Below are 21,020 nucleotides of genomic sequence, written 5' to 3'. Positions count from 1 at the left end.
CGGTGTTGATTGCAACCCCCTGGGAAGTGGCTCCCACAGATGGGTCGAAGTGTGCAACAGGCCACAGTTTATCAGGATTCCACAGCACTTTAAAGCAAGGCGAACTGAAGGGAGTTTTGTCTTATTTTTCTTCAGCAATAGAGCCAGTCTTAGGTGGAGGTTTGGGTTGTTTAAAACTGCAGATGATTCAAGAATTGTCTACATTTTACCAGATAGGAAGTAAGTCTGTCATGGTAATTCCCACATAAAATTATAATGACAGCTATTGAAGTAAACTGCATAAAGCAACCCCAGTTTATATAAATAGACATGATGACACATGGCTACCCTACAAGCAGTATAGAAATGACAGTCTAGTGCCTAAGCAGCAAAATACACGTGACAACTGGAGTTTGAGAGCATAACAGCCGATCATATGGCAGCTTATAAATACCGTGAGGATACGAGAAGATGAAGGGAGTAGAAACATGCCCAGGGGATACTACCATTTTGACTTAAGGCACTTTCTCACTTTAATCCGTCTTTTCTGGACGATCCTGTACCCTAAATGAAGGATTGGCTTCTTGTAAAATAGGTTAGGCCCACGTCAGAGCTAAAGGCAGGACTGCCCTGGTAGTGACATTAAGTGAAATTGTGCGGAAAGCTGGCCGGCGGCCAAGTTCAGCCTGTACGAGAAAGGTAAGCTTGAGTTGATGAAGGTAAACAGCAATGGAGCAGGAGAGAAGGCAAGAGGTTATTGTTATTGTTTTGTTTTCATTTAAATGGCAAAAGTGTCACAGTAAGCGATGGGTTTAATTGAACTAAGACAACCTATGAATCGATGTAATAAAACCATTGTTCACATAGGAAATATTGTCGACCAAGGAGTGGCCAATCACTGTGCTTATATGTCATCCGACGGCACTTTTCTCCATTTACAAAGCTCCATAAACAAAACATTTGACTGGGCTAGATTAGCTGCAGCTGCACCGTATCGCCTCAGAGTTTAGTGGCACAAGAAATGCAGCTCCCACATTCTCTGGCTTGTGTCAAATATCAATAGGTTTGTGCCCTGGAGTTCCTGTTCCTGATTTTGCTTCTTTTTATCTGGCTTGTGCAAAATCCAGTGTTATAATTGTAATATTTTCCCAGTCATTCCTTTCATGCTAAAGAATTATGGATATAAGTAATTCAGCTTGTACATTCTGTTCCCCACCTCCCCTTTTTCGTATAACTCAAAAGGATTGATTCCAATGTTACTTGAAAAATCACTTCCATATGGAAGCATGTAATTCTTTATTGGACCGGCCATGAATTAGCCCGATAATTAATACCACTGCTATACACCCCTAACTTCATATTCCACTGTGTATAGTGCCACTTCATGGAACTGGTTTTTAGTGGCTTTCACACACAATAAGTATGTATTAGATTTATTTATTTTATACCTTGCCTTTCCCACTTTAACAGGTGGCTGATGTATGATTTCACTCAATGATGACTACATTAGGGGTTGTAGCAGGGAACGGATATTCAGTCTGTTCTGCATGGGGTTATGTGTCCACTAAAGAAGCAAGTTAGCAGTTTGGGGATGCTCCTGGAAATGGCTTTGCTGCTTGGGTGGTGAACCACATGCCCTGATCTGAGCAAGGATCTGCCCACCTTGGTGCATGCCTTGGGAACTCCAGAGTGGGTACTCTAATGTACCTTGAAAACCTTTTGTTTGTACAAAATATTTTATATACTGCTTTTCTGATAGCCCGTGCAGGCTTACTGTCATGACAATAAGGTCAGAAAAACATAGTTAAAACATATACGTTTTTTTAAAAAAAGAAACCGAATTCCATTAATTTCCTAAAAAACAACTTTAACCCCTACCTAGGACAAAGCTGCCTCATGAAATGGCCTTTGAAAAGAGGGCTGTTTTGCGGGTCTTCTGAAAAGGTCCTCAGAACTAGAGCTTAGCAAACCTTCTTCCAGAATATGGTTCTCTGACACCAGAGCAGCAACTGAAGAAGCCCCAGGAGCAGAGACAGCGGGGCAGAATGTGCTACTCAGAGGGGACAGACTGAGAGAAATAATTGACTATTGTCATTGGTGGATGGGTTCATGTGGGGACAGAAGGTCCTTGGCACAAAGATGGTCCTTTGCGCCAACCCCAATCCTCCTGGCAATCAGTCCTGGTTGTTCCCATTCTTAAGTCTGTTATATCGGTTGCAGGTCAGTCACGAGTTTTACTGGTAGGGCCTTGACTGAAAACTAATAATTTGCTGTATCGTCGTTTGGATGTATGTGTTGAATTTTGTTGAGTTGTTTACCCATTTTTAAATTTTAATTGTTTGTGCTGTGCCTGCTTTTGATATATGCTTTTGTAGACTGCTTTGGGTATCCATAAGTTAAGGAAAAGATGGTGTACCGTACATCTAACGCTGAATGTGGTCCCTCTCCGCCATGGATCAAAAAATCCTCAAGAGGCGGCACACTGGGCCTTCAGGTGGCAAAGTGCTCTGGCTGACATTTTAAGATCTTCAAGAAGCTATTTTAGATAGTTGATGTTTTCAGATATTGTATACTTGCTTTAAAAACTTTTTTTCTAGATTGGTCTGAATTTTTCACAGTGAAAATCAACAAACGAGAACCTCATTTTAAAAACCAGTGAACAACAAATAATGTTTTCCTGAAGTTTAAAGAAGATGGCCTCCCATTACTTCAACAAGGTTGTCTATTAAGGGCTTTTGAAATTTGTTTATGAGAAGGTTGCTGGCTTTAAGCCACCCTCTGAAGAAGTGCTAACTACGTGCGTATACATAATCACTTTAGTACATCATCACTACTTCAGCACGAATATCAACAGCTTCAAGCTTTGATGTGACAGCGTGAGTGTTGCCTCGTTTCATGGGATCTTACACTTTTTAGCTCTCCTATTCCAATAGTTTATATACATCATATTGCAGGGGGCGGGAATCTTCTGTTTCTCCTGTAGCCCACTCTCCTCCCCTGTCTGTTGCAGGACTAAATTGTCCTGGACAGGGACGATAGGGAAGCTATGTGCATATGGTGGCTGGTGAGAAAATGTGTCAGAACCTGGCAAACCTACTTTTCCTTTCTGATGCATGTACATTCACAGTTTATTTTGTAGAATGCTAGTAACTTGCCTCTTGCTTGTGCTATTGGATCTTTTTAAAAAACAAGCATCTTCCTTTCCTCTCTAAATGTTTCTCAGTTTTGTGTAGGTCCACCAAAAACAGAATCAATATGCACTTTGATAACTTCATACCAACATTTGTTGTTCCTTTGTCTTACCCTAGAGCTGAGTTTAACTACAGCCTGCAGAAAGTACGTCTTGCTATGAGAGATGAGACTTCTGAATATCTAGAGAATTAGCAGCAAAATCCTGAGGGGGGAACGAAAGTGCTCAGGGAGACGACTGACCTTTATGATGGCGTATCTCCGAGATACATTGGCACAAGGGTCAGTTATGCCAGCAAAGGCCCCCAGCACTGCTCTGCTGCTTTCAGGCACCAGTGCAGCCCTGCAGTGGCCACCCCTTGGCGTAGGCCCCTGTGCTGGTGTGGCCATGGGCAGTTCTGAGGGCGTGGCCCCAATTAGTCCCCTGAGCCCTTTCAGCCTGGGAACACCCCATGTTAGAGGAAGAAAGTTACACCAACAAAAACATGACATAGCCCATAGGCGCCAATTGAACTGAAAAATCAAGGCCCCCTTCCCACTGCCGCGGCCATGCCTGTTAGAACTGGAGGAGCTCATGATGCTGACTATGGGTGCGACCAATCACCTCCTTAGGGCAGCCAGTCCCCCTCACGAGCACCCAATTGTGCCCCCCCCCAAATCCTCAGCCAGAATGCCTTACAACTCAGAGCTCCCTGCCATGCGGACTTAGAGCGAGCAGCAAGGCACTTTGGTGGTGGGAAAAGCATAGAGGGGGCCCTTAGCACTGTAGGGTGAGCACTTAGTGCTAACACCCAAGGGGGAGAGCAAAGTCTATACTCTGTGGCTGACCTCTCCCATTTCAGGACCCTAACAGGTGCCCCATCTCTGGAGGCTCGACCCGAAGGGACTGACAGGGAAGCATGGGCGAGGAACCTAAACCTGCTCCCCTCATTTCCCTCGCTTGTGGCCGAGTGCTGCCCCAGCGATGGCGCTTCCCGCACTCAAGCCCAGTATTGCATTCATGCAGGGGAAGAATGAGCCACGGCCTCCCAGGACCATGGTCCCTGTCATGCAATAATAAAGGTCCCAGGAAAGTTTCCCAGGAAAACTGTAAGGGGGGGGGGCGTTTTCAGCCCTACACTGGGCTGTAACTCAGTCCTTTGACTGTTACCCCCTCCTTGGCAGAAGACAGGGCTCGTTGGTGTGTGTGTGTGTGGGGGGTCTGGCAGCTGCCCCTCTCTACGTGGTGGACCAGCTTGCCAGGCAACCCCTTGACTCATTCCCTTGCAGGATCAGAGCCTTGAGAAGCAGCTGCATGTGCTGCAGTGGATGGATCACAAGCGCTTGCTGAGCACTTTAACACAGGACAAGTGAGTGTAGTTTGGATGGCACCATCATCTGCCTTAAGGGGGAGTTTGTGGTGAAGGCCCCCCCCCCATGGGGCTGCATTGGCAGACCCTGGCAGGGCAACTGAGCCCAGGACTGAGTCCTGCATGGCTGCATGTGTCTCTGTTTTGCTTTCCTACGGGTAAAGATTCAAAAGAGAGACCTCTGAAGAAGAAGAAGAGTTGGTTTTTATACCCCCTTTTCTCTGCCTTTAAGGAGTCTCAGAGTGGCTTACAATTGCCTTCTCCTCCCCACAGCAGACACCTTGTGAGGTAGGTGGGGCTGAGAGAGTTCTGTGATTGGCCCAAGGTCACCCAGCAGGCTTCATGTGGAAGAGAGAGGAATCAAACCTGGTTCTCCAGATTAGAATCTGCCGCTCATGTGGAAGAATGGGGAATCAGGCCTGGTTCTCCAGATTAGAATCCACCATTCAACCCATACACCATGCTGACTCTGGATGTGGATAGTCCCATCCCACCTCCTCTTCTCATACTGCTGTCCCAGCCTGCCTCCTGGAGCGGACCAGCATTGTACCCAGCCACACCTGCTACTCCACACCACTTAGGCACATGCCATGCCCAGAGGAGCCTCAGTCCCTCTCCCCATGACCCATGGAGGTGGCCACTGGAGTCGTCAGACCTTGTCAGGATTTGCAGTTCAGTAAAGTCTGTATTATGCCACAACTCTGTCTCTTACCTGTTTGGTTCTGACTGCATGCCAGGAGCTCCATGCCTCTCCCTGCCCCACTCCCTCCCCACCCCATCTGTGGCTCCCTCTGAGAGCTGTCCAATGACATGTCCAAGAGCGAGGGCTCTTGGGTAGCTTGAGTGGCTGTGGATGATTATGCAGGTGCCACTGTTCCCCTATCATGGTCATCTGCCAAACATAGCAAGGAGCCAGCAGCACCTCCAAGGTTGAGCTAACACCAGGTCCCCCCCCCGCCCCACACCTTGCAGGCTGCTATGTGATGTGGGGTGAGCCAGGGGGTGGTCTGGAAGAATGAGCCAGTTTGGTGTGGTGGTTAGAGTGTGAGACTAGGATATGTGAGACCCAGATTCAAATCCCCATTTGTGCCATGGAAGCTACCTGGCTGGCTTTGGGCCAGTCACACACACTCAGACTAGCCTACCTCACAGGGTTGTTTTGAGCATAAAAGGGAGGAAAGGAGAACAATGTAAACCACTTTGAGTCCCCATGGGGGAGAAAGGTGGTCAATGAATAGAGTAAATGAATGCAATTAATAACTGTGTGTTTGCTCTAGGAAGGGGGGACTCTGTGACCCAGGGGAAAGACATCTGAGGAGGTATCACTGAGGAGGCAGGGGATCACAGGAGTCCTCAGAGTCAATGACTGGGGTGGGGGAGCCAATGCAGTAGTCAGACTCGTCTTTGGAGGGGCGTGGGGAGGGCACTAGTAGGGTAAGGTGGGCAGCTGAGTCAGGTCCTGGATGCTGTAGGAGGTGAGTCGGAGCCCTTGTTGAAGCCCTGCGGCGGCATCTGAACGGAGTGGCTAGAGTCCTACCATGAGGGCTGGATGTTTTTTGGGGCATGGAGGGGTTGGCTGTGTCTGTGGCGGCACCTGGCAGGCACCTGGAAGGGCTGCTTATGGCACAAGGGCATTGGGGACAGCCAGGAGAGGGAATATACTAAAAGACTGACAGAATTGCCCATTGGGAACAATGGGAGAAGCTGGAATACCCATTGGACATATTGGCAGCATATTGGCCAGAAATGCCAATGTGGAGGTGGCCGGGGGGGGGGGGGCATGCCCGCTGGTGAGTGGAGGACATCCATCACTGGACAGACTACTTGTCATATCCCCATGCCCTTTTCAAGGTGATGGCAGCCTTTGCATCGCTGCAACTGAGGGCCTTCTTGGAGTCTCTGAAAAAGTGGGATTTCTGGGACTCTTGCCAACTCTTGTCAGCCGCCCAGGGACTGATGGCAGGGCCCAGTCCCTTTAAGAGGTTGGAGGGGGGTATGCTGCAGACACAGAGCCTTGATCCTTGGCCCCGCCCATTCCCACTCCTTGGCTGTGATGTGCTCAGGGCTAGGGGCTCCCTGTTCTTGCTTGCCCCGATTGGTTCTGCCTGTCTTGTCCATCACGGCTCAGCCATTGCAACACAACATCTGGTTGGGATGCTACTGCACAGTTACTGGGGACTGTGACACGGTTGCGGCCTCCAAAAACCTAGCAACACTTTTTCCTGCCAGCCACTCACTAAGGAAACCCTTCAGGGCGCAGACTAGCGCCGCCATAGTTACACTACCAGCCGGCCACAGTTTAGCTGGCAGCCGGCAGCCCTCAGGATTGCGCTGTAAGTCCATCAAGTGATGATATGTTTAGCTGAAATTTGTGTGGCTTGTATGGCTGTGTACATTGCTGCCTCTTCCCATTTTTGCCTCCAGGATGCCCTTGGAAAAGCGACCTTTTTTCTCTAGGAACTTCCTGTTTTAATATATTAAAACAAAGTACAAAGTACAGTGAAGCTGTTTGTGTTTACAATGTGCACTGTTTGAAATGTCCAAAAGTTTGGAAACTGAGATTGGTGCTTCCTAACAAGCTGTCTCCTGTTTCCCTGCATATTTCACTGTGTGAGGAGAGATGTGTAGTGAACCAAGACCACCGTGGCCATTGGTGATGTCCTGTGCCAAGACTGCACGAGCAGCATTCAATGATGAAATCACCTCCGCCTGCGTGCATTGTTGTGGCTTTTCTCCGCAGTGAGGCAGTTCTTGAGCACTAACTATGGTTGTCTGCTTGGCCTAATCACTGTATGGTTACATCTCAATAATGCTATTGAGAGTGTCTCTCTCTGTCTCTGATGCGATAGGCTGATATAATTTCTATGTTGTCCTTAGTTTACGCTAAAGCAATGTTCCAACAACAAAATTGCCTTCTGCAACTCAATCCCATTACAGAAAGTTAGAAGAAGAGTTGGTTTTTATATGCTGACTTTCTCTACCACTTAAGGAAGAATCAAACCGGCTTACAGTCACCTTCCCTTGCCCTCCCCACAACAGACACCTTGTGAGGTAGATGAGGCTGAGAGAGCATGACTAGCCCAAGGTCACCCAGCTGGCTTTGTGTGTAGGAGTGGGGAAACAAATTCAGTTCACCAGATTAGCCTCCGCCGCTCATGGGGAGGAGTGGGGAATCAAACCCGGTTCTCCAGATCAGACTCCACTGGTCTTAACCACTACACCATGCTGTTAGTTAGAATTTAAGCAGTACATGAAATAAGAGGACAAAATACCTGTTACAGGTAAAGGAGAAAGTTTCTGGTCAAACATTTAAGAGTGTTACTTAGAATAATCTATTTTGTGAGTCTAATTCCTACCAGCTTTCCAAAATGATCATTATGTTTTTAAACAATTATTTATTTATAGGTGCAGCTGCCCTAATCATAGATTCATTTTTTCTACATAACAAGACATAGGCACTCCCCTACCCCAAATGCATCCCATGGGCCTTCTGCATGTTAATCCATATTTGACTGCATGTTGGATTCACACCAATTTCCCAAAACACAGTTGGAGACCATGATAAAGTATAGTGCTGTGTTTAATGCTATCCCAGATTGAGAAGAGTAAATGACACCACTTCAGATTACACCACAGCAAAATATATATGGATTGAATTATCACATTAATCTCATGACTCTTTCAGCAGATGGGGTTGTTATATGTGGGTGGAACTGATAGTCTTCCTTATGCCTGCTTCGCTTGGTTTAAGATGCCCCCTCCCTGAAAAAGTCTTGCTTGTGTGCTGATCATGTGGTGCTATCAAAACAACATTAGCACAACACTTCTTATTAAAGGACTATTGGGTTGGGAAAGAGCATGCATTAGTTTGGATCCTATGTATCCATTCCGTTAACAATGATGCTTTCTTGTGGTAGAATCATAGAGTTGGAAGGGGCCATACAGGCAATCTAGTCCAACCCCCTGCTCAATGCAGGATCAGCCTAGAGCATCCCTGACAAGTGATTGTCCAGCCTCTGCGTAAAGACTACCGGTGAGGGGGAGCTCACCATCTCCCTAGGTAGCTGATTCCACTGTCGAACAACTCTTTCTGTTAAATCCCCCCCCCCCCCAATATCCAGCCAGTACAAGGAGGCTTCCACCAGTGGAAGAACTTCTTGCTTCACCAGAAGGCTCCTTTCACTGGATGAAATGGCAGAATCCATCCCAGTGTTTATCTTGGGATAACCCAACAAATGTTGACATGAGAAAAAGAGGATGTGTGCTAGGTAAGGAGGCATGGAAGAAACAGTTGTTTTAAGACAAAATTGAAGGATGGTAGCACAAACCAGAATTAGAATATTACATGATGGAGATGAGCCTATTGAGTAATGCAGCATTCTCCTTAGGGGGGAGAATCTCAGGCTACCCTGCCTAATTCAGAACTGAGTCCCAGTATGTAGAAAGGTCTAATTAGTTTGGATTCAAATTATTCTTAATTGCCAGGTTGGAAGAGTGGTGGTAGAGAGAGGATGGGGGTAAAGTTAAAAAGAGTGAGCTGGCACGCAATTTTCTTTTAACCAGCTTTTTGTCAATTCACTTTTCACTTACTTCAGTTGAAACAAAAAATGTATAGTAAAATCAATAAATGGAAGGATGCCTGCTGTTCATTCAGGAATGGTTTTAGTTCGCTTAATAGCCAATATTAGAATTTCAGGCTTTGTTAATTTATCGTTGTAAAGATATTCTTCACATTTATTTTGTACCTCTTGTTTAAGGATCTGGAAAACTCTGCTACAGACCTACCCCTGTGAAGGTTTCTAGCATTTTCACAGAGTTTGGCATTCAAAGCCTGGAGGCAACTCTTTCAAGAGAAAATTTCTATTATTTTGAGAGACTGGTTTCTGCCTGCCTCAGCAATGGTCTACTGTATATACTCGGGTATAAGCCGACCTGAGTATAAGCCAAGGTGCCTAATTTCACCCCCAAAATGGGGAAAAATTAGGCACCCACGTATAAGCCGAGAGGGAAATGCACCCCCTCCCCCCCGCAGGCTTACCTGACCGGGCTCCAGGCGCGCAGGCAGGCGGTGGTGGTGACGGCGGCCCCCTCCCTGCGTGCAGGAAGCCCAGCAGGCCGCTCCTGGCCCGCCGGGAAGGCGCGCGGGCAGGCGGCGGCAGCTGTCCCCTCCCTGCGCGCAGGAGGCCCCGCAGGGTCAGCTGGCAAGCGGGAGGACCGGCCCAGATGAGGTGGGGGGTGGGGGAGGTGGGGGGTGGGGAAGAAACCGCCGCCGCCCAGCAGAAGGTGAGGTGGGGTGGGGGGTGAAGAAACTGCCGCCGCCGCGCAGAAGGCGCGATCGCGCAAAAGGCGCGATCGGGTGGGGTGGGAAGAAGCCGCCGCCGCCGCCGCACAGAACACGCGGTGGGGTGGGGGGGAGAAGGCGGAACAGCCCGCCCATCAGCTGGCCGGCAGGAGCGCGCTGGGAGAGGGCCCGGCAGGCAAATTACCGTATTGACTCGAGTATAAGCCGAGGTGAGTTTTTTAAGCCAAAAATCATGGCTAAAAAACTCGGCTTATACTCAAGTATATACGGTAATTTAAAAAAATGTATAGACTCTATATAGGCTCCAGTGCATGTTGATTGGGGGAGGGGGTACTATTTATATACCTATAGGTAGATAGGGTCGCCATGAGTCGGAAGCGACTTGACGGCACTTAATAGACACACACACATAGGTAGATAGATATAAATGAGGAAAAGCACCCTTTCATACCCTATAGCCATAGGACTCTTGTAGTCCTAAAACTGGGCAGTGTGTGTGTGTGTGTGGGGAAATTCCCTACTCCCAAGTTCCTAACCTAGTAGGGTGCCCTCCCTGCTGTAACCTGGAGCTAAATATCTTTCAGGCTACAAAATCTAACACAGTACTTCAAGGCATGCAGGTGTGTGCTTAAACTGTTTAATCAGGATTTTATGGTTAGGTGAGCTGCCTGTAAGGCCAGCTCACTAAAGAAATCTGTATTCTAGGCCACCTTCCTTCACAGCTGATTTATTAGAAAGGGAAGCCATAGGTTTTGTGAGGAAGTGAGCACATATTCCCAACAGAACTTATTTCCCCAAGTAGCTGAAAGGAATTTTAAAAAGCGAAAAATAAATAGCTTCATTTATAATCTCCCCCAAATCTGCCCTTAGCACAGAATTGTCTCTCAAAGTTTTTTTTTTTTAAGGGAAAAGCAAGTAGAAAGGTAGGAGAGGCTGCCAGAATCTGTCAAGTTTCTGGAACTTTCAACCCTTCATTACTCACATTTTATAAAGCCCCCTCAAAACCCTTCCTTTCCCCCCACTCCTCCCCCACTGTACACTACACTGCTCTGAATGTGTACACCCACCTCTCAGTCAGATCTGTGCAGTCTGTGTGTCTGGTTTGTCTTCTGTGCCTTTGATGTGCTCTGAAACACCGGCAAAGGAAGGTCTGATCATTTCTCTAAAAACTTGACAGTTTGTGTGACAATCTGTCCACAAATCCACAGGCTTCCTGTCAACTAAATGAGCCTTTGAATATCAAAAGTTTTCAGAAGCAGTGCTTGCCGCTTTGCTGGTGTGCTGGGGGGAAACTGTAACAGGCTTCATGTGTAACCTGGGAGATGCGCCACATTTTCCTTAATCATTTCAGGGACATCTCATCATTGTTTGTTTGGCTGGTTCTCAGCCCTGCATGTGTCAGGGTTATTTAGCAAAGCTTGATTGGGTGGGTGTTACATGGGAGTAATTTGTAGTATACTGTATAGTAATAAAAATGAAAGGGTGGGGATGGCATGCCTAGCTATGGTTTACTTTTTAAAAATAGTTTTAATGTATTTTCCTTCTAACTTCTGTATTAATGTTGATACACCAACAAATGTAACCTTGTGCTCAGAATATCCTTGGTGTATACCTCACATACTTGACTCATTCCCTAGATTTTTTCCTAGATTTAACTTCCTTTCCCCCATACCCATGGTACTTTGTGGTACTGACTTCATAGTGTTTATTAAGATGACACATAACTCTTTCCTTTCTCAATCTATCCTGATTTTCTGGCATGCACAAAACGAAGGCCGCTCCCAGCCGGGAGAAGGCGGCGGGGGCGGCGGAGCGCCCTCCCCGCGGCCGCAGCGGGCCTCTGAAGGCCGCTCCCGGCCGGGAGAAGGCGGCGGGGGCGGCGGAGCGCCCTCCCCGCGGCCGCAGCGGGCCTCTGAAGGCCGCTCCCGGCCGGGAGAAGGCGGCGGGGGCGGCGGAGCGCCCTCCTCGCGGCCACAGCGGGCCTCTGTAGGCCGCTCCCGGCCGGGAGAAGGCGGCGGGGGCGGCGGAGCGCCCTCCCCGCGGCCGCAGGAGGGCTCTGAAGGCCCCTCCCGGCCTGGAAAAGATGGTGGTGGTAAGTTCCCCCCTCCCTCCTCCCTCCTCCTTCCCCCCTTTACCGTATTGACCCGCGTATAAGCCGAGGCTGGTTTTTTCAGCCCTTTTTTTGGGCTGAAAAACTCGGCTTATACGCGAGTATATACGGTAGCTAGGTACACTGTTTATTAACTAAATAAACTTTAATTAAAGTTTTAAGTCTTAATTAAACTATAGGTACACTGAATAAAGCTTGATATCATACTTAATAATGATCTTATTTATTGATAAAAATTAAATTGTAAGTAAGGTATCCATAAAATTAAATCATGAAAATGACTGACAAACACTTAATGTGAACAATGGCCTTGCATCTCCCCGACCCCCACTGACCTGTCGGCGGCTGCCCTGGCGCATCCCGGCTGCCCTGGCGCATCCTCCTCCTCGCCGCCTGGGCTCTTTCCTTCCTTCCCTCCCCGGCCGGCCTGCCGTCCACCCGCCTGTCCACCCCTCAGTGCTTTGGCCTCCGAGGAGGAAGAAGAGGAGGAAGGCGGAGGGGTGTCCTCCCCCCTCCCCTCTCACTGGCGTTCTCCAACGGCGGAAGGGAAGGGCAGGCCATGAGGGCGATGCGCTGGAGCTTGCAGGTGAGGAAGGCGGGGGAGGGTGTGTGTGTGCTGGATCGGGGCTTCCCTCCTTCTCTCCGGTGCTCGGGCCAGCACGTTGCAAAAATCCACCCCCCAGGTGCGGCGGCGGCAGCTGTGGGCTGGCAAAAAGGCGGAGAACTTTTGCGGGACTTCCGTGTGCGCACAGAGCCCAGCCTGGGCAGGGAAGGGACGACAGGCTCTCCTCCGCTGCGACGTGCAGCCCCGATGCTCCGCCGAAGAAAGCCAGCCCCCCTCTGCGCCCTCCGCGCCCAGGGAAGGTGGCTTCTCTCGGGTGGGTGGCCGCGATCCTGCAGCCCAGAGCTGCATGCAGCTCTCGAGCTGCGGTTTGCCTACCCCTGCTATGGGGTCACCATAAGTTGGATGCAACTTGATAACAAAAAAGTCATCTTTCAACCCAAATAAAATCCCCAAGGCAGAGTACATGAAAACATTTAAATGTTAAAGCAGCATTTAAAATAAAGTATATATAAAATGTTTAAACTATTCAGTAAAAACATAAAGACATACAAACACATATAACAACACAACCAAGGAGGAGGGCCAATAAGAGATACCGTATATTCTCGCGTATAAGCTGACCAGCCCAAAAAAAGGGCTGAAAAAGCCGAACTCGGCTTATACCCCGGTCAATACGGTAGAGGGGGGAGGGAGGAGGGAGGGGGAACTTACCGCCGCTGCCGGGCCCGCACACCTTTCCCTGGCCGGGAGCGGCCTCCAGAACCCTCATGCGGCCTCAGGGAGGCCGCGCCGCACCCCCTGCCGGGCCTGCACTGCTTCTTGCCGCCGGGAGCGGCCTGGGGCAGCCTCCTGCAACTGCAGGGAGGCTGCCCCAGCCCCCGCCGGGCCGCACCGCCGCCTCCGCCGGGCCCGCGCCGCTTCCCGCCGTTGGGAGTGGCCTGGGGGTGGCCTCCTGCAACTGCAGGGAGGCTGCCCCGGCCCCCGCCGGGCCGCGCCGCCACCTCCGCCGGACCCGCGCTGCTTCCCGCCGCCGGGAGCGGCCTGGGGGTGGCCCCCTGCAGATGCATTAACAATTCTAGATAATTTACTGTTATAGCTTCTTTGAGATATTCAATGTAAACTACATTAATGCAGATAGCAGCTTCCTTATGAACCTTGTTTTATGGCTTTGGAGTTTATTTTTAATTTACACCATGCTTCAGTGTAAGGAACATCACCAGAGTAACTCAAGGCACATCAGTGCTGGCCCAAACCATGAGTATGTGAGAAGTGATTCCAAAGGATCAGTGGGTGCATTGGAGAAACTGTCATATCATGCTTCATAACTGATAAATTGCAAAATTGGACCTCTGTGAAATTTACCATGGTGAGGTGTTTGCGCATGTGTATTTTAGTAGTAGACTTTGTCACCAATACAAAACATGTGTTGCATCTTGGAAATAATCTTGGAAATAATTTGGTATAGCGTCTCAAATTTAAGCACAAACTGTTTGCTGCAGAAAGCATTTCTGAGGAGATCAAGAAGCCGCACCCTGCATTTGCTGCCTCTTGAGCTTTGTCTCAATGTTGCTTTCCTATGGATTACGTTTGTGCTTTTTGAATGGCTGCTGCAATCGAGCCACTCGTTTTCAGAGAAAAAGTGAAAAAAAGTGGCAGCTGTGCCGGGTTGTAAGAGGTCTTAATTTCCAATTTAAATGACTCTGGTTACCACCAGGCAGCCTGAAAGCCGTATAGTGGAGACTGGCAGCAGAGGTGGCCGGTTCTTAATTACCTTTTGGCCTCGCAGCTTTCCCGCCTTATGTTTCGTTACCTCTCGTGGTATTCTTGCCTTTCCCCACACTTTAAAGGATACGCGTTTCCTTTCAGCCTGTATATGGGGGTCCAGTTCTGAATGCCAAAGAGAACTTGCAGCAACAGGGGAGGCCAGAGTCTTAAGTGATGGGCCTGTCAGGTGCTGGGAAGATTGTGGCCCATGTAATCCTGCAGCTGTCGTCTGCTGCGTTTGTCAAGGCTTCTGTTGGCCCTGCTCCGTTTCATCGGAGGGATCGCCTGCATTCATCTAGGCTGGCAACACTTCAACAGCCATTAATCCTCTTTGTATCTTTTCGCGTTATGACCACTGACAAGATTCCACAGACCAGCATGTCACAATGCCTCCAGACAGCTTTGGTGGCTGTTGTGTCATCTTTTTTTTTTAATCCAAACATTGTGTGATCAATTGACCCAGTCCATCCCCTGATGGATAAATCTTATACTGTGGTGTTAGCGTTGTTATTCTGGTGTTCTCCTCCCACCCCACTTCTGCTGCTTAATGTTAGGAAATCACTTTGCCTTAAAGGTAAAGGTCCCCTGTGCAAGCACCGGGTCATTCCTGACCCATGGGGTGACTTCACGTCCCGACGATTACTAGGCAGACTTTTGTTTACGGGGTGGCTTGCCAGTACCTTCCCCAGTCATCTTCCCTTTACCCCCAGCGAGCTGGGTACTCATTTTACCGACCTCGGAAGGATGGAAGGATGAGTCAACCTTGAGTCGCCTGCCTGAAACCAACTTCTGTCGGGATCGAACTCAGGTCGTGAGCAGAGCTTTTGACTGCAGTACTGCAGCTTACCACTCTGCGCCACTGGGCTCCTCACCGTGCCTTACATATTTCAAATTACTGATTTGTTTTGGTCTTCAAGCTGCTTATATCTCACCTAGAGCAATATATGTTTTACAGCAGTTCAATGAAACAGCATCATTTCGGTGATTAGGTGAAACCTATGATTGGTCCCTGAGACATTTGAACTATCTGTGCTATAAAAAGCTGGTTGCCAGGATTATGTGTTCATTTATTCGTGGGGAGATCTTTTAAATGGATTATTATAAAATAGCAAGCAATTAAAAACACACACCTAAAAACACTTGAAATCAAGAAGATGCTTATAACATCCCACTGGACTTCAGAGCTTGTTTTCAAAACTCTGACACTTCGGATAAGCTAGTCCTCTCCCCTACTTGCCGACCTTTCAAGAGAAATTTCCCAGTTCATTGCACAATTATCTGCTAGGCTATATGAAGAGATTAGCAAAATTGATGTGCAGCTAACCTTTGGGCTAGCCGTGCTTGGCCTGCAAGTCCCGAGTCAGAAGGGTGTACATTATTAAATTCAGATAAAAGCATGTTAAGCCATTCAAAAGGATGTGCACATGGGAAGGGAGTGTGTATGCATGTATATACCTTTATAGGATCGAGTTAACTTTGTTCTCCATGACATTTTCTTATTAGTTGCTTCTCTCCCTTTTTTAAAGCCAAAGCATCAGACTGGGATTAAAGATAGCAGTTAAAGGAGCTTCATGGGCACCCATACTCTGGCACAGCCCTTGCTTGACTCCACCTTCTCCTGATCCTTTGCCTTGACTGTAAGCCTTAGGGATAGGGGCCGTGTGACTTCTGTAATCCCTACCATGACAAGCAATCATTTTAGAAGAAGAAGAAGAAGAGTTGGTTTTTATATGCTGACTTCATCTACCACTTAAGAGAGAATCAAACTGGCTTACAGTCACCTTCCCTTCCCCTCCCCACAACAGACAGCCTGTGAGGTAGGTGGAGCTGAGAGAGTGTGACTAGCCCAAGGTCACCCAGCTGGCTTCATGTGTAGGAGTGGGGAAGCAAATCCAGTTCACCACATTAACGTCCGCCACTCATGTGGAGGAGTGGGGAATCAAACCCGGTTATCACTGCTCACTACACCACGCTGGCTTAATCTTTTAAAATAGTAAGGGAAACAACTGCTTGTAGTGTAGATGAGGTAAAATTTCATTGCTGCAGATGAAGTTTTGTAAGGAGAAGTGGGTTTGGGGAACATTCGAAAGAGGAGAAGGGAGTTGCTAACATGGAGGGTAAAGCTGTTCTATACATATGGAACAACGTAAAAGAGAACAGAAGCACTATGAAAGGAATGCCTAACATTTTATACCCTTTCCTGAGCTCTTGGAGATGATCCATGCAATCCTGAATGGGGCCCCCGGAGCCACATAGGAGCTGGTGTGACCCTGCGGCAGTGTCCGTGCCACTTTGCGCCGTGATAAGTGGCACCTATGCCGCCATGGGGGCACTTACACCGGCCCCTGGGAATGGCAATGGTGCGGGCCTCAGGTGCTGGCGCTGCTGTGTTCCTGGAAGCAAGCACCTGCACTGACTGGTGTGTGTGTGTTCCCAGGGGCAGAACTTCCTTTAGGCAGCTTCCAAATCCCTGGGAATGCCCCTTTACACTGGAACAGAGCCATGCCAGCAAAATAGCTGGCGTAGCCCCATGAAACTCAATGGGTGAGTTTCATGGTTTTTTTTTTTTTTAATGCCTTTCCGGATGGGAAGCCTCTCAGGAGGTGGCATGGCTGCACCATCCATGGCCCTCGACTAACTACCTTTCAGGAACCGGTTGCCCACCTTGCTTTGTCTGCTGTCCTTTAGGGAGGCAAAGTCTGCCAATATATAGAACAGGGCATTCTTGGTAGTGGCAACCACACAGTGCGACCGTCTTCCAAAAGAGTCTTGCCAGTCTGCATTGTAATTTTTGTTTGACTGGAGGGCAAGGTCTTTTAAAAGCCAGCCCAGCATACTTCTTCTAACTAGTCCCAGCTTTTAATGGTTCTTTCTCCATTTTCTATCATTTGTTTGAAGTGATTGTTATGGTATTATAATGGTGAATTTTTGTTTTATGATATGTTACCTTGAGGACCTTTTGGGAAAGTGACTGAGAAAGATAACTTTTAAAAAGGGTTGGTGGTATGTCTGCATTTTGGACATCTTCCTCACTAGATCAGCATGTTCTTATATTTTTGGTCTGCTGTTGACCAGGGTCCTTAAAAAAAAAAGGTCTTCAAGAAACAAGCCATTGGTCTGTTGTTGTTTTTTTCTTTTTCTTTTTTCCTGTTTGGTTAGGTTAAATGCCAGCCTCCTGCTGGGCCTCACGTAACAACATATTTGTTTCTTCTCCATTCTTGCTGCTGTTTCACTGTAGATCACTGTTGGCTAATAGTATCTGATGGGACTCCTCTGTATTACCTGCAAAATGTTTCATTGTGGTGCCTTCCATTCTCCCTTGCTCTTCCTTCTCTTTGTCATCTTTTTGATCTTGCAAATCCAGGTCCTGTGAGAAATCAGACAGGATGAAATATGAAAATTGCTTGGGAAGTAATTGGAGAAACACTGAGACTTCTGAAACCCATGGAGATAATGCTCACACCTACTTATTCACAATATTTAATTTTTAATGGCAGTTTTAATTAGTGGAGCATGGGTCTTCAGGTTTTTCAGAGGCAAGCCAGAGACAGCAGGGAGCTACAAGGCATCACGTTGGCTTGGGGGGCAGCGAAAAAAGGGTGCCATTAACATCTGTGATCTCTACATTGTTGACAGGAGGTTTGGTGTGTGTGTGTGTGTGTGTGTGTTTGTGTGAAAGCTCGAAAACAAACTAAAATTGACCATTATGTAACACATAAGTAAATAAAATCACTCTGCAACTTGCTGCCAAAATGCATTTTGAGGTGAGGGCTCATCTGTGATTTGTCTGTTCCCGAAAGAGATTTTTTTGAGTCAAAACCTGTGAAAACAATTCCCTGCTGTGGGTTCTTTGTGTAATGCATAAAGATACATCTGACAATAATGCTTTCGTATAGTAAGTTTGAAAGGAAAATCAAAGCATGCTTGTATAAACCTGTTAATTTAGAAGGGAATTTAAGAAAAGTGGTGTTGGTGGAGGGGAAGCACGGAAATCTGGATGTGCTCTGGGTTTTCGCAGGATGGGAATGGACAGCTCATAACAAAATTACAGATAGAATGAGTGGCTTTTTATGTTCAAGTCCCATCTTACTAAGTGCTATGACAAAATATTGCAGGAGAATAAGAGCAAACACAGGGAAAAAGTTGTTTTTTTGGGGGGGGAGTTGAAGTGAAAATTAAAACGTGAAGTGATACATTATACCATCTGAAAAGGACAGGGTATCCAGAAAAGGAATGAGATTCAGTTATTTTTCTCCATGCTCTTTCTTTATTCTCCCCTCCCCTGTAAATTGATTATTTAGCTTTACATTTATCTGTGTAGCACTCTTAAAAAGCAAGCTACAGAGTAAATATTTTTCACGCCATTTATTTCTGTTGTAGAGCTAAGAATTCTAAGAGTGGCTCTTCAATTGAGGTGTCCATTTGCTTGGCATGGCTCGTGAGTATTTTAAGGCTGTAGGCTTACCATTCACGCTACCTGTTTACTGTGGGAATCTCGTGACAAACAGTTTCAGGTGGAATTCCTTTTCAGTAACAGCAGGTCTTTTCGTCTGAACCTATTTATCACATTTTTAAATAGTGTCTTTTCCTCCAAGGAGCTCAGGGTGACATACACGCTGCCCATTTCCATCCTTACAACAATTCTGTAACATAGGCTAGGCTCAGAAATGGCTGCTGATCTAGTTAGTGTCTCAGCTAAACAGGGACTTTAGTTCATGTCACTCTGGGCCAAATCCACTGTTATCTGCTGAGCCGCACTAGCTGACTAGTTCAGTTTTATTGTGATAGGATGGAACATTTACTCAGTGAGTACCAGCCTATGGATAATAATGCACCACTGAGTGAAATAAAAGCAATACTTCCTTAATTACATTGTGAACTATGTTTTAATCGATAGGTTACGTGAGACGTAAAAAGTCTTGGGGGCCCATTTACAATATGGAAGGGCAAAGCAGGAAACGTATCACATGCTTCAGGGTCATGGGACATTTATTTATTTATTTTTGAATTTGTAATATTTCTAGTAAATAACCCACCCTCCATCTTTAGTCCCTGTTCTTTGTGAAGCCAGTGTTGTGGAAGATCTTAGATATTGTTTGCTATCTTGTAACCTCTCTATGTGTGTGTGTGTAAAGTGCCGTCAAGTTGCAGCCGACTTATGGCGACCCCTTTTGGGACTAACAGAGGTGGTTTGCCAGTGCCTTCCTCTGCACAGCAACGCTGGTATTCCTTGATGGTCTCCCATCCAAATACTAACCAGGGCCGACCCTGCTTAGCTTCTGAGATCTGACAAGATCAGGCTAGCCTGGGCCATCCAACCTCTCTGTACAGGGTTGAAAAGAGTCGCTCTCTGCTGATTTTGATAGAATTTCTCACGGGGCTCTTTGTTCCGAAGTGAAGTTGCTCGACTTGGGCTTTGTTTGCCTGTTGTTCTTTGCTGTTGTTTTTCATTATTTATTAGACTTGAAACCTGCACTTACATGGGGTTCCTGCCTCTGTGGAGGCTCCCGTCTAAGGGACTGATCAGTCAGCCTTTGCCCAGAGGTGTTACACTGTACTTGTAAAGCTGCAGTGGCCGTTGCCGAGTACAAACAGACTAATACAAACAAATGTAGTATGCTGTCATGTAAGAAATCTGTGGCTTTAAAAAAATGCCTCTTTTTTCCATTGACCTGTGTACTCTTTTATGCTAATCTGCTAGTTTGGGGATTTGGACCTTACTAGGTCCATGGATCTTCAAATATGAATCTGATCTCTGCAAGAAGGCATGGGCAGTTGTTAGGGAAAGCATATCTTGCTGGATCGCTCATTGTGTAATTCTTGGGTATGTTTGATTTTGACGGGTTAAGTATCAACTTGCTTCTTCCCAGACTGTTCAGTAAGGATAACTCCATAGTCCACGTACCCACTTGCTGATTGGTAGTGAGGGGCATCGACTTACTAATCCTTCCATTTTCTCAAGCATGTTCATTGGTTGGGGTGCCAGTTTAAAAACTGTTGTTCTGAATAGTTTAAGAAACTCAAAACTAAAAAGTGTGTGCTGAGGGAGTTTTTCTCCCCTTAATTTCCAGAATGCTGACATCTACAAGATGACTTTGGAACAATACCACGAGGCAATCACCAATGCTGAAGATCAGGTCAGGTAAGAACTCTTACCTTGGTTGCTTATGCTGCTCCCCTGATACAAAAACACCCAAGGTTGGCTTTCATGAGAAGGTAGCCAAATCTATTGGGAGATGTGTGCTCAGAGAGGAATTCACATGTCTTGACAAAGTTTCAAAGCCAAAGACCAAGTTGCTCTATTCTAATCCCTGTTGTTCCACAGCTTGTATCCAATAGTAGATTTTTGCTAATAGAAGGGTGTGTGTGATATTTTCTGATTCTTCTCTTCCTCTGCAGATACTTCTCTTCCCCCAATGTGCCCCTCATGCTGGTCTTTAGGGTCTTCTTCCCCAGGAACAGCATTTCAGGCCACAGTGGAATGGGAAAGCAAGTAAGTTCTGTTCCACTGATGGAGATATCACTGGATCCAAGCCAGTTACTCTGTAACTGGAGTGAGCCAGAATAGTCCTGCTGCCTTAGTACAGTGCTGGAAGAATCTATAGAAGGAACAGAAAGGATTCTTTGCGATTTCCCTGAGATTATGTTAGAACATCAGTCCGTACCAAGTCCTGATCCTGGCATCTCGGGCGGAGCTGGATTTTGTTTGCTTCCACCCAGCTCTGGTCAGAGGAGGAAACAACAGAAAGGAAGCATTAACTA

General features: G+C 47.1%; 1 protein-coding gene across 1 annotated transcript in view; it reads left to right on the top strand.

Annotated features, from left to right (window-relative positions):
- CHCHD6 (coiled-coil-helix-coiled-coil-helix domain containing 6) overlaps positions 1–21,020 on the top strand; it is a 234,171-nt gene that overhangs the window by 111,483 nt on the left and 101,668 nt on the right. Inside the window, exon 4 of the mRNA XM_056864341.1 lies at positions 20,330–20,400. Coding sequence (XP_056720319.1) covers positions 20,330–20,400 — 71 coding nt within the window. The remainder of the gene's footprint in view (positions 1–20,329; positions 20,401–21,020) is intronic.

This window comes from Euleptes europaea, chromosome 1 (assembly GCF_029931775.1).
Source record: "Euleptes europaea isolate rEulEur1 chromosome 1, rEulEur1.hap1, whole genome shotgun sequence".
In the NCBI taxonomy this organism is placed as follows: domain Eukaryota; kingdom Metazoa; phylum Chordata; class Lepidosauria; order Squamata; family Sphaerodactylidae; genus Euleptes; species Euleptes europaea.
The sequence above is the reverse complement of the archived record's forward strand: the minus strand, read 5'-3'. Positions and strand labels throughout refer to the sequence as shown.